The sequence below is a fragment of the Balaenoptera acutorostrata genome, chromosome 8, assembly GCF_949987535.1.
Source record: "Balaenoptera acutorostrata chromosome 8, mBalAcu1.1, whole genome shotgun sequence".
In the NCBI taxonomy this organism is placed as follows: Eukaryota; Metazoa; Chordata; class Mammalia; order Artiodactyla; family Balaenopteridae; genus Balaenoptera; species Balaenoptera acutorostrata.
In genome coordinates, this window is record NC_080071.1 from 54,958,599 (window position 1) to 54,973,286 (window position 14,688).

The 14,688-nt window shown below is 37.3% G+C and overlaps 1 protein-coding gene across 1 annotated transcript in view; it reads right to left on the bottom strand.

Moving 5' to 3' along the window:
* Positions 1 to 14,688, bottom strand: part of DNAH7 (dynein axonemal heavy chain 7) — a 249,393-nt gene that overhangs the window by 204,882 nt on the left and 29,823 nt on the right. The window contains exons 5-9 of the mRNA XM_057551036.1: positions 14,239 to 14,386; positions 8,882 to 8,969; positions 7,667 to 7,847; positions 5,849 to 5,924; positions 4,343 to 4,468 (exon numbers count right to left, since the gene is read on the bottom strand). Coding sequence (XP_057407019.1) covers positions 4,343 to 4,468; positions 5,849 to 5,924; positions 7,667 to 7,847; positions 8,882 to 8,969; positions 14,239 to 14,386 — 619 coding nt within the window. The remainder of the gene's footprint in view (positions 1 to 4,342; positions 4,469 to 5,848; positions 5,925 to 7,666; positions 7,848 to 8,881; positions 8,970 to 14,238; positions 14,387 to 14,688) is intronic.

A 14,688-nucleotide genomic window follows, 5' to 3' on the forward strand; every position in this document is an offset into this window, starting at 1 on the left:
TTCCTTTCACAAGCAAAAGTCCATCTCTTAGGTTACCATGAGGTTAGTACATGACATCGGTGATACATTAGGCACAAAGTAGGTATAACCATTGCTGGAGAATCTTTGGTAATGCGTTATTCTGGGCAACTGAGCAGTATAAAGCAATGCTTTAAATAAAATACTTTTAAAATGTAGCATGACAGCACACACTAAACATAATCTGCTCTCTTTATGCTTCTTGGTCAACATTTTCAACATGACTTTATGTTTTAAAGCTGTAGCTATAAATCAGGGTACAGGTGCATGCCGTGTGAAGCAGCACTGAATGAGAGCAGTTGCTAGGGCACGAGCACCTAGAATTCACTTTGCCACTCAGCAACCAGACCAGTTTTCCCTGAACTTCCTCAGTGTTTGATTTAGAGACAATTCTAAGTACAGGCCACCCATCTTTCATGTTTCGAGATTGATAGACCTTTATAGAAGTTTTACAGAACTTTCTCATGAAATCTCTGCTGATAACATTCCCTGTTTGGTCCATAGGCTGAATGGTTAAGAAGATGGGAAAAATACCACCAGACACTGGTCCTACTTTCTCAGGACGATTCCTACAATAATCTGGCAGTAGAACAACAGTTTTAACTACTGGTTAAAGACTACAGGAAGAGTCAGGAAAAAGATGACTCAAACAAATAACAGCCCCAAATCACCCAGACTGTGAACCTCAGGTTCTTCTCTGAACTCTTCCTATCCCTTACCTGCCGCATGCAAGCGGACGTCAATTTTGGGAGACTCAGCTGTCAGTCACGGATCCCTCCCACCTGCCACTTGATGCTCATCACAGTCTGAAACCCACCTTGATCTTTGGATCCATCACTGATTTCAGGCGGAGGGACTTCAACAGTCCTGGCCCAACACTCTGGACTCAATGCCAAGTCAGTCTCTGATTTTGATCTCTGGTTCTCAAAGCTAATCTCACTTCTCACGGGGCCCAAGTTGCCCCTTAACTACCACTCCAAGTGCCTACATTTCTTGCTTGATCCATGAATTTAGAAACAAGTTCTGCTCTTGCCAGCTCTCCTTCATTACATTCAAAGTAGCACACTCTAGGCAGTGCTCTACACTCGCTTCCTTCACTTACTAATACATCCTGGAGACCATTCCATATTAGCACGTTGATACTGTTCTCGTTCATATTTCATAGCTGTGTAATAATATTCCATTGTGTGACTGTACCATCACTCATTGAACCAGTCCACTATCAATGGTTACTTGGTTGTTTCCAGGCTAATCCTCTTAACAAATGGCACAATAAAGAACCCTGAATCTCTATCACTTCCTATATTTTCATGTGTATCTCTAGTCTAATTTCCCAGAAGTAAGATTGCTGGATTCAAGTGTAAATGAATTTGTAATTTTGATAGATATGACTGGATTCCCTTCAAAAGGGTGCCCATTTCTCCAATCTTCACTAACAAAGTATGATGTCAATATTTTGGAATTTTGTCCATTCCATAGGAAATAGAATGATATCTCAGTGTAGTTTTTATTTCAATCTCTTTGCATTTTTCTTATTGTGAGTTAAGCATCTTTTTAATATGTTTAAGATTGATTAAGTTGTATCCTCTCTGAGTACTGTACAGTAAATGAATCCACAGTGTTCTAGAAGTATTTTCTTGGACGCACCTTGATCAAATCATGAATTTCAAAAGTTGTTCTTTATCTTCTTATTTTCTTAGACATCCTCCTATTTATACTGTAATATATATCCTATGATAATTTCTATACTCATATATACACTGTATATACATGTGTCCCCGACATGCACCATTTTTCAAGCAAAAATACCTGTGTGCTATGTAGGTTTTTGACTGCATTATAAATGCCATCTCTGACATTATTAAGTGGGTTCTGGAAGCATAAATACTGAATGACATGAATTGGCACATTTCCATCTAGAGAGCACCCCCATTCATAGAGGTGCGCCTATTCATGCATTTCAGAGTCATTCAGATGATTTTTTTGTATCACCATCCCCCAACCCACAGCCATACACAGAGACGTCCTGTACCTTCAAGACCTGCTGAGATTCAGGGCAAATGACTGTTAACCCAGAGTAAGGATGCCCTGTATGTTCAATGCTGGCTTCTCCTCAGAGGGGCAGCACTTGGGTCTGCCCATCCCACTCTTAATATTCACACAGAGGGTAAAAACAACTTACGCCGGCAAAGGCAACATAGGAGTTGGTGGGGCTCTCTTCCCACCCACAGACTGCAAAGCTTCTTTCTCATTTGTCTTTACCCTGGAAGCTCTGAGGTTTGCTTCAGCTGCTGCAACTAACACCTCTGCCACCACAGCCCTGGACACTAATTTTGGACATATCTACTATTTACTGTTTTCTTATCTCGGCTTTGTTACTTTTTCTTCTTCCCCTTCCTCCTTTCATTTTCTTGTCTCTTGCCTCCTGACATTGTACAATAGACAAAGTCTAGCCCTTAATGAACAATATTAGGCAATGGTGCTCATCCTCCGGCATCCAGCCCAGTGTGTTCTAGCAGTTCCATGTATGAATGGATATTAAAAAAATAAAATAAACACTGTGGTGGTGTTTTGAAAATGAAATGTACTACTACATGTAAACATCCTTTGTGAAAGTGATATACTGTATTGTATGATCTCATCACTGCAGACAAAATTAAATCATGGGCCTTGTCAGGGAGAAATATTTGAGTCTCAATACCCAAAAGAAACGAAATGAGAAAAGCATGGGGCAGGGAGATGGCCTCTTCCTATAAGACAAATTCAAGAAGACAAAGAAATCCACATTAGACAATGGAAAGTTGAAAGGATGTGCTTTCTGGGAGTAAACAGTCTCACTGACAAAAGCCAGTTTTATGCTAGGTATGTATATACACGTATGTGGACATACATATATATTTGGCTACATAAGCACAAAGAAAAATATGGGAAGATGCCCCACTAATGGTTATCATGTCTTTGGCTGGGTTGCTAGAAAGAAGGGCACGTATGAGGAAAAGAAAGGCCAGGCTGGTGGGAGTCAGGCAAAGTAAAGAAAAAAGGGCTGCACTTAAAAAGTGTATATGATCACATTTGTGTAATCACATTAATTACATATGTATCTGTGTAAAGAAATTGCATTAAAATTTGTTTAAAAAAGGAAGGAAGGGAGAGAGGGATGGAGGGAGGGGAGGGGCCTTAGACACCACAAGCCCACACTCATCTCACAGGCAGGAAATGCAGAGCCTCTGATGGGAGGGTGGCAGAGCTGGGGCGATTCTGGATGGCTTGGCTTCCTGGAGCAGGACCGGGAGCAGGGTTAGGGTTAGGTGCTCCTGGGCACTAAGGATCCCAACTTCGGAAGGAGGGCAGAGAAGTTGGTCGGTGAGGCCCCCCTAGTGTATGTGCAGGGGTGCTTTCCAGAGCAGAGACAACAGCTGTGCACCCAAAGCTCTTAGCTTTCCCTTTGCTGGTCTGCAGGAGGCGAGAAAATGTGCTCATTATTGTGTCCTCAGGACAATACCTGCAATTAAGAACCAGGAGACCCTGGAGAACAGATTGCATGTAAAGTGGGGCTTTGGCTGGGAGGGTGAGAAAAGGCTCATGGGACCACCTTGGAGGCCAGGCTGCCATGTCCTCTATCACGAGACAGGGACCCATTCAGGTTTTGAGAGGGCGCCTTTAAGAAAAATGATATAAATCTGTATTACTGCTGCATATTTTAGAAATAGGTATGTCCACGTGTACCTATTGCTAGGATGGCCCCTCAGTGCCTTGGAAGGGGCGGCACAAGGGACGGAATATGAAGCTGGAGCTTCTAAACTGCAAGGTAAACTGTCCTCAGCCCTAGGGCCAAGGTCTGTAACTCCATAGCGCCCACCAGCCGTCACATCCAGCTCTGCACCTTTCGCACCATGACGACGCCCACAAGGAGATGCATGATCCCCAACAGTCGCCCAGAAACTTCACCTCATGCTAATCACATGGGCAGCGTTACCTCGGTTTCTAAACAATATAGATGACTGTAGCAGCTAATGTTCTGTGGGATTTAAAACGAGGCATGGCGATTCAGCCCCTTAACTGTGATTACCCCTTAAAGTATATATGGTAACCTGGTGGGGGTGGGGAAGGGAGAACTAGATAAGACATAATGGCGACGCTCACTTTTACCCTATACACTTCTATGTTATTTAAAACCATGCTTACTTAGGTTAGATTTGTAATTATTTTTAAAATTTATAGTTAAAGTAGTAAAAGAAATAATTAAGATGTAATAACTTTCATCTCTCTTAAACAAAACAAACAACAACAACAAAAAAACCTCAGTAAGGCCAGAAATACTTACTTCAAAGTACTGTGCCACAAATCTAGCACCGCCAACATTGTAGGGTTCATTGCGTTCAAGTGATCCCTAATATAACTGCTTGCAGCTAAAAAAGATTTCCTCCAAGGTTTTGGAAGAATTTCCATTCTGAAAGCAAAGAGAAAATAGTCATCTTCTTTAAAAATCAGAAAGTCTCATAATAGTCAAAGTACTTTTTGAGTAATAATTTTATTTGAGTAATAATTTTTTGAGTTTAATTTGAATTAAAAATAGGATTTATCCCTCATGGTAATAACAAAACATGTAATTATGTTTTAAAGTATATAAAAGTCATACTCTTTGTGGTTTAGTATAATTTTTAACTAACGCAGATAAAATTAGATTTGAATTTTTATCACATAGGCAATTGTTTTTCTCTAAATGCTTGATGTGATGGAGTCCACAAATAACTAATAGTGATCAAACAGGAAGAGTAGCCAGCTACGTTTTATATATATCTTAAAAGATTTTTTTTTAAGGAAACATTTAAACATTTTATGTCCCTATTGTTTTAAAAACATTTTAAGAATATACTCCAGCCTGGAAATCTTCTTGAACTTCACCTCTGACTGTGTAAAGGTCACTTACAAAATCATAAACACTAACATTCTACTTAAAGTTATTTATTCTGTAACTCCTCCGACTTGACTAATCATCTTTTACATACTAAAGATGTGCTATCTTCATCTTTCAGAGTATATTTAAACATTTACATTTTATGCCTGTAAATTTTTTTTACTCTCATTGATTTTAAACAATTAGTCTTGTTTTAATATATAGTAAAGTTAATTCAGTTTTTCCTTTGTGGTCATATCACCTTTACAATTACAAAGGATAGTTTTTGTTTATCCCTGGGAGAAAAGCTGTTCTCCATAGAAGATACATTGACTTTTTCTTTTTAGTTGTTAAAAGAAACAATTTGGGGCACTTTTAAATGATACAAAAGAAACAAAGTAAAACTGAAGTGGTTACTTAATCATATAAGCTCTATTCTTCAAACTATTTAAGTGATGTATTCCTAAATGTTATTTTAGGGAAAATATATAGCACGTGGGTTTTCCCATATGTGTTCTATATTTTAATCCATGTAATATATTCTGTGTTTGCATATTTTCTGCAACATTCCCAGTGTGTTTTGGGGCATTCAAATTGCCATCAAGCTTTCATGTCCCTATTACATCTAAAGCTGTGCTTGGAGCTGTGGAGATAAAAAGATCTGTATCAAGGTCTTTCACCAGAGCACTTAGGTTTTAACCACGAAGGCATCCATCTGTCAGTGTGTGTTTGCCTACCCATCTATCCATCAATTTGTAAACATAACATGTTAGGGCTTAAATACATAAACAAAGATAGTATGATCAGTTGTATGTATGCAGTACACAAATTATAAACATATATATGAGAAAATATAACCAGTGTATAAATATATCCACATACAGAGAAATGATTGCAAAAAATCAATATTCTTAGTGAAACTTGATTGCTTACTCAGCACGATGGGGTGGAAGTTCTTCTACCTTTCTGTCATCTTCCTTTTCTCTAGGATCTTTTAACACAAAATCAACTAAAAGAAAATTGAAAAGTTCTGATCAACAACTTTATAGTAATTATAGTATTTCCCAAGCAATTGCAAAACTAATTCCTTTAAAATTGTTTACATTAAGTTTTTTAAAATAATGAGTGATTTGTGCATTTATAAACACAAGAAAATTTTAAATTTTTTATGAGAAAATCTATGATGCCTGTGTCTTTGAGAATATATATACCCTTTTTTAACAATGTTCCTGTTCTTTCATTCAAAAATCATTGCTCTTAATATTATTGATACATTTTCCTTTTTAGCTCTTCCACCAAAAGTGTTCTTGTTGAATTGAAGGTCAACAATACAGAGTAGCAGTAGTTTCCCTTCACTGAGGAAAGATACATATTGCTTTGTTGTTCTCTTTTAAACTGCTTAAGAGCATAGAACTACCTTGTTATGAAATCAGTAAAGTGAGCTACTTCTGCCTCTGCAGTCTTTAATTCAGTTAATTCTAACTTTCTTGCTTTTCTTTGAAGATGCTCTTTCTAAAATGCAAATATGTTTTTATCCCTCTGCCTAAAATCCTTCAATGACTCTCCTTTACCTCCAAATGCTTAAAAGAAAGCATGTAAGGCCCTTAGTATTCTATCCCCTTCCCAAAATGCACCCTCTTCTTTGGCCATCAGAGCCGCCTGCAAGGTCGGAAGAGCCTTTCACTCTTGTCTGCCACCATTCCCACCATTTCCTAGGCCATGCATGTTTCCTAGTATGTAATGTTCATCCTTCACAACTCAGTTCAGGTGCCACAGAGTCCTTCCTAACAAGTCAGGCATGACCTCTTCTCCCTTAGACCATGCTCTCGATTTCTCTCCTCATTGTACTTGCTACTTTGCTTTATAATTTAGTGATTTGTCCATGGCCCTCATTATACTATGAACTCTTCGGGGGCAAGGATATGGCTCTTTACATTATCAAAACACTCAATAGGAGTCTTCAATGCAGTGAATGCCCTCCTCCCTGAAGGGTCCCGCAACCATTTCAAAGCAGTATGATTTCTCCAACTTTGACATAGCATCAATTATACCAGGCTTACTATCACAACCAATCGGAGAACCTTTTTTAAAAGCACAGATTTGAAAGACTGCCTCCAGAGATTTTAATTCAGATGGGTCCGGAAATGAGTACTTTTTAAATGGCTCTGATAATGTCAGTCTTAGAGTCTATTTATTGATCTATACCACAAGTCAGCAAACTTTCATGTAAAGGGCCAGACTGCAAGTATTTTCAACTCTGTGAGCAACAAGGTCTCTATCACAACTACTCAACAATCTCTTATGGTGCAAAAGCAGCTATAGATAATATGCAAATGAATGTGTGTGTCTGTGTTTAATAAAACTTTACTCACAAAAACAGGCAGTGGGCCAGATTGGGCCTATGAGCTGTAGTTTGCCAACCCCTGGTCCATAGCAGTAGTTTTGTAATTAATCACACTCTAGTTTATGATATCAGTAATATTAATATTAATTAATTAACATTTTAAAATTTGTTTCAGTTATGTCCTTTGTTGAGGGGATATATCCCTACAAATAGAAAGATGGTTTTTAAAAATTTTTGCTATATTTTATTAATGAAACTTGCCTGAGATCTTAAGCAATGTAACCACAATACAAGAAACAGCCTAATAAATATAATAAATAGTTTCAAAGATAGGTGTTAACTTTAAATTTTTTTAAATTTATCTTTAATAAGACGCATTCAAATTAGAAAGAGAAATACTGATTTACCTATGGATTTTTTTACACTAAGAAGATAATCTTCTCTCATTTCATCAGATAATGCAAGTATGCTGTTAGTGAGGACTTTCAGATGTTGGGGGACTAAATTCAATACATGCTCCAGCCAAGAATCTTCCATTGGGGCTACATGGTCCGTATCAATTCCATGGTGGATATAATAGTAATATCTCTACAGAAAAAATAATGAGAAATGGAGATGGGTTTAATACTATAATAAAAGAAGTATTTATCAAAAATAAAACCACTGAGCAAAATTAAAGTTTTAGTAGAACAAAGTATTTACAAATCATAAAAAATTATTTTCTGCAATTCATATTGGCATTATTTGAGCTCTCCTAAATTAAAAAAAAACTTTTATTTTATGAAAATTAAAACTCTTACCTTAATTCATAACTACACTCTAAAACTTGAAGTTACATTACTAAATATATGATGTACTAAACAGAACTGATATATGTGGAGGTAGAATTTAGTGTTCTATAAATGTGTGAAAATTTAGTACATTAGTTTTTGTCCTTGTGTTATTGATAATCAGAAGTAGATCTTAAAAGCTGTAAGTGAATCAGTATCCCTATTCATTAATCTCAGAAATATTATCCAACAGATTTACAAAATTTCCAATTGGCCTATTAATATTCCATGCCATAATTTTATAGATGTTGTTAAATGTGTGCACAAAAAATTCATTTTAAGACATGATAGTATTTCTCTAACAATGGACATTTAATGTCAATATATTTTCACAAGTTTTTACATGTCACTTAACAGATAAAAATTTAAACATCAAAAGACTTTCAAATTAGCAATGTTAAAGTCTTCGATATTTACTTTTAAAAAATTCTATATTTGAAATCCTTGAAGAATTACTTTTTTCTAAAGTAAGTTAATATGCTTTGTGAAGTGTACACTATGTAATTAAAATAATTTCTCATAGGATAAAGACATGTAAAAACTATACATGAGTGAGGCTAGCTTTAACATAGGGAGCAGGGAGACTGAGATTCTCTGACTGTGGTCTTAGGAAACGAGGGGAAGAATGATTTCCTCCGTTAATCCAATAGAGCAATTTTATGGAACTTCATCTTTACTCCTACATCCATGTATTTGCACAGGAAGGAGCACAGAATAAACTCAAAGGCACAAAATCACCTTCAAGTGCTTCCTTTACTTTCAATTATACTGACAAAAGAAATAGCTTGTTACCAAGATGTCTTTCTCTATTGCAGAAGTGCTTAGTTTTGGCAATGTGCTTTCATCCGGAGTAGCTGAGTCTAAGACAGCATCTTGTTGCCTAAGAAAATGATAAACACACTATTCAAATGTATATAAATGGCAGTTAGAACATAAATCAATAGATTTATCTCTCAGACTGTCTTCTATAAAATAAGGAAAGAAGGCATTGTGGAACATTTTTAAAAGAGTAAACATATTTATTTGGTACCGTATTCCTCCCAGAATACCTTCTCTTTATTCAGAGAGACAGTTATACTGGAAGTGATTTGAAAGATCTAATTCAGAGGCCACATCCTCATTGATAGGCTTTATTCATTCTTGCTCATTGCTCCAAAACCACCTCTCTTCTCTGAACTTTTATAGGAATGTTCTTGCATTATTCCTAAAACATGTACGGTTATTTATAAATATGATGTTTAGAAGAGCACCGATGGAAAAGACTCTAAATGTAGTTTTGCCAAAGACAGATATATTCTTCAAAAGACCATTTCTCAGATGTCTAGGAACACAGATTAGAAGTTAGCAACAAGTGACATAGAAGCTCATATGCTCCTATGTTTTTATTATTGGCTAACTGTTCATATAATACTATAATGTTTCTAGGTATAATTCAATTCAAAACCTATATCAGATATGAGCCACATTTTGTGACTTCCTCTGGGGCTCCAATGTGTGAAAAGTTCACATCTTCAGGAAAATAAGTTGTTCTGTGATACCTTTAACCTCTTTATCATTGAAAGTATCATGCTCCAGGTCCCAACTTCATCAGGGATGGATACAGGTTAGTGATGCTGTGTAATAAAATACTTCTTACCACTAACTGTCCAGTGAGTGGAGACTGGAGGTTTATTGAATATCTGTCTGAGATATCATACCAAAGTAGGTACCCAGAATGGATCTTCTGACTTAGTTTTTTGCAAATCTAGGAATCCACTATCTTGTGAACTTTAGACTTATTTTTTTCAACTAAATGGACCAGAGAAGAGAGGCAAGGCAATGTCTCAGGAATGTCTCAGGTAATATCTCAGTTTAGTTCAGTACATAGTAGGTGCTCAATAAACATTATCAACTGAGGAATAAGCGTATGAGAGGGGTGGTAGAAGATCTTCAGGGTATTCTGTGGCTGGAAAGAGAAGGGTTATTTTAACTGCAAAAGTAATCATCTCGTTATTTTGGTGTTTGTATAGTAAAAAGGTACTAATGACAGTAACATACTTCAGGAATCAGGACATCTGGGTTCAGATCCTGCCACTATAAAGTATATGACCTTAATAAATGGGTTGTTTTTTTGTTTGTTTTTTAATGGCAGAAATGCCTAACCTATCTACTTTGCTGAATCCTGACGCTCAAACTTCATCCTTTGTGTGAGTAATGTGGACCTAGAAGGATGCAGCAAGGTCAGGAGAGGTGAAGAGGAAGGAGGTTAGGGGCTATAGGAGAGGCTGCAGAAGTTCCTGCAGTCAGAATGAAGATTCTTTCAGCTCTAAAACTCTATAATTCTATCGTTCTGTGGCCGCAGGCAAAGATTCTGCTGCTAGGAACAATAATAGAAGATTTCTCTAATCCTCACACCTATTGTTACAGGAGACAATGACATAATTATCCCCACTGCACAGATGAAGAAACAATGTCAGAGAGATTAAATAACTTCCCCTTCATCACATTGTTAATTAAATACAAAAACAAGGATTTGCCCATCCATATGTGCTTCTAAACTGCCATGCTCTTTCCATCAAAGCAACATTCCATTCAGAAATAAATCAGTCAATACTGGAGACACTTTATCTGTTAAAGAGAAGCTATGATGTACTTTACTTCTCAAAACTGAAAGAACTATATTGATATTTTTTCTCTTTATCAATAGAGATTTTTGGTTCAAGATGGTGACACAAACATCCTTTTTTCAAGTTTTCCTGTGAAAATGGTAGTAATTTTAACCCAGGATTGTAAAGCAACTAGAGGGTCATCAGCTGAGTAGATACTTCAACAAATTTTTGGAACATGAAAAGAAGATAGAGAACAGACGAAACAACTGAGAACACCACAGACCGTAACTCATGCAGGAAGGAAACCAATCTGCCTAGGAGATCCCTAGAAAAGGCTCTCGTCTTGCAATCAACAGGTACCAAGGGAGGAAATGTATAGGAAGGCTGACAGCAAGGAAATTATCTGAGCAACTTTATGCCAGCAAATTAGACAACTCAGGGGACTTCCCTGGTGGTACAGTGGTTAAGAATCCACCTGCCAATGCAGGGGACATGGGTTAGAGCCCTGGTCTGGGAAGATCCCACATGCTGCAGAGCAACTAAGCCCATGCGCCACAACTACTGAGCCTGTGCTCCAGATCCCGCGAGCCACAACTACTGAGCCCACGTGCTACAACTACTGAAGCCTGCACACCTAGAGCCCATGCTCTGCAACAAGAGGAGCCACCACAACAAAGAGTAGCCCCCACTTGCCACAACTAGAGAAAGCCCGTGCATAGCAACGAAGACCCAACACAGCCATAAATAAATAAATAAATAAATAAATAAATAAATAAATAAATAAATTTTTTAAAATTAGACAACTTAAATGAAAAGAACATATTCCTAAAAGGTAAAAAAGTACCAAACATGACTCAAGAAGAAATAGAAAATATGAAGAGATCTATATCTAGTAAACTAATTGAATTAGTAAGTAATAATCTTTCCACAATGAAAAGTTCAGGTCCCGGTGGCCTCACTAATAAATTCTATCAAACAAGTAAGGAAGAAACACCAATTCTACACAAATTCATTGGGAAAATAGAGGAGGTGGAAACACTTAACTCATTTTATGAGGCCAGTAGTACCCTGATACCAAAGCCAGACAAAGACATCACAAGAAAAGTACAGTCCCAAATCATTCATTAATGTAGATTTGAAAATCCTTAAAATTTTAACAAATCCAGTATATACATAAAATTATGTATATTACATATACATAATGACTAAGTGAGAGGAATGCAAGGTTTAACATATGAAGATCATTTAATGTAATATGCCATATTTAAAAAGGACAAAAATCAAATGATCATCTCAATGGATATCGAAAAAGCATCTGACAGAAATCCAGCACCCACTCATGATGAAACCTCTCAACAAACTAGGAAAAGAAGGGAACTTCATTAATCTGATACAGAGTATCTTTAAAACCTACAACTAACATCCTACATAAATGTGAAAGACTGAACGCTTCCCCCATAAGACTGGGAATACAAAATAAGAAATATGTAATACCAATAACTACAAATGGGATTAAACATGCTACTGAAGTCCAGAAACTCAAAGATTGAAGTTTAATAAGTCCATCCACATAGTGTTTGTTAAAGGTATAACTAAAAATGACATAAAATGATTAAAAAGAGACTTCTTCTGTTTCTTATAACACAGCAGCAAAGATAATCTGAAAAACCTCCCAGTACCATTCTATAAATACCGGATAATATGCCACAAAGTTCCTTTGAATGTATAGCTGAGCTCACAAGAAAAAAAGGAAATACTCAGGAGGAAAAAGATGGAATGACAAGGCAGAGTAACGGCCAACACCCGAGGCTACAGCTGCCCTTGGGGGGTGGAGCCTTGGACTTTAACGCCCACGTGGGTCAGGAGATGATTCTGCTGGAGTTAAATGGAGAATTCAAACCCAGACCTCTGTATGAAGCTGAAATCCAAGATGGGCTCTATCCTCAACCAGAGGAGGACCAAAAATGACAGGCACAGGAAAGTTGTGTCAAGAAGATCATTTGTCTTGGCCAGGACAATGGGAGGAGAAAAAATTGCTTCTATGAGTTTGTAACCAGAGGCCTACCCACCTACGGCTTGGAGTGTTGATTTTACAGTTCGTGTGTTCTGAGAGGGCTTAATTGAAGAAAGTGATGTAAGTGGTCCAAGCTGGTAATGTCTAGTGGTGCCTGGCAAAAGCAAACTCCAAACCACTCTCGCAGAGGCACATGCCCACGATCTAACTGCACAGGAGCCCACATATCTGCCATCCCTTTGTCGGCACACAGTGACCACTGCCCTCCCCTCAAGATGCCTATCCAGCCAGTAAGGTGTCACATGGGGACAGTAAAACGGAACTCTGTGGGTGAGTGACTTACTGTAACGTGTCATGAAATTCTGTTCACCAATGGCAGTGTGTGTGTGTTGAGAGTCATGATGAAAGAAAGGGGCTACTGAACAACTAGCGTCAAGCTGTGAAAAAACAGGCAAAGAGGAACTCGTGACTTGCGTCTGCATTGCCCTCCGTAAACAGATCCGTACTTCAGACTGGGCAAGCCCTGCCCTGATCTCACTGTGATCATTTCAGCCCATTTCCTTCCTTTTATACACAAGGAGACCCACAATGCCAGGGAAGTCACCACATCACCTGAACAGACAAGATGGGGAAAAAAGAAACTGCCCCAAATCTTCTACCAGGCAGCATGCCTACAACCAGAATTCCCAGACATTCTGCTCTCTCAACCAACACCAAGTATTAATATTGACACCTGATGGAAGAAATATTCATATATTGAGGTATGGGGAAGTCTTTCTGGCTTATACATGATTTGGCTTGAACGTCATGCTAACTAGAACAGCCTGTCTTATGGCCCGTCAAACATGCCTTGTATATTTGTTTTAACCATTAAAGAAAAGATTGCATTTAAAAATCTAAATGGAGTGACTGTGTTTCAGGCATTTAAAATGGAGCCAGGTGGCCATTGTGGGTGTGGTTTCAGACATGTTCCTGCATCACTGAGAACTTAAATTTTCTGAACTGTTATCAAATTCAAGGGTACCACCAGCCATGCTCAAAACAGTATCTGCTAGCAGCTGCCAGCTACAACCCCTTGTAACTATGCAACCATTTTGGACCCCAACCAATCCTTACTTAACAAGCATCCTTCCTTCTTGCCAGATCCAATTATAATTCTTGATAAACAACTCATGAAACTGTAACCTTGTAGTTTTTGTCTTTATAAGCCTCCCCCATTTTGTAGTCTGGAGGAACACAAGTCAAGTGCTTATTGAACCTGTATCTCCTAGATTACAGTCCTCAGTTTGGCTTGAATAAAACTCTCTCCTATCCCTATTATAGATTTTTTTTTATTGATCATTTTCATCAACATACTTTTTCAGCTCATGATATTTAAAAGTGAGACACCTTTAGGGTTAAGCTCAGTCTTTCATTATTTATACCCTGACCTCATTCCAACAAGGCTTTCAGGCGTCCTTAGAGAGGCACAGAATTCTTATAATTTTAGATTAAAAATTTCCCAGGGGCTCTAACGAGGGTAACACTGGTTAGCTTATAGAACTTACATAATGACATTAACAAGAGTGCTTCTAAAGTTTTCTCGTTCTTTATGTGGAGATTTGCTCTTTGATTTGGAAGTAGATGGTCCAGCATGACTATCATCAATCTGGTCAAGTAACTTGCCCTTTTTTCCAAAGCGTTCCATGTATTCAGCTTGAATTTTTTAAAAAAAGGCATAAATTAGTCATCTAAAAAGTAAGCTAAAATATTTAAGTGGTTAGAATAAAATGCTGAAGCATGTTTTAAGAAAAAAACTACATTCTTTAAGTTCTTAAGTAACCATATTTTCTTTCACTATGAGGAAGTTAAACTAAGTCTCATTTTATGTCATCATAATAGAGACCTTTATTTCAAGAATATTCATTAATTTATTTTATATTTTGATTAATGTTAATAAACTCAGATTTTCAATTATATTTGCATAGAACCTTCTTAAAATGAAGATTAAAATGATT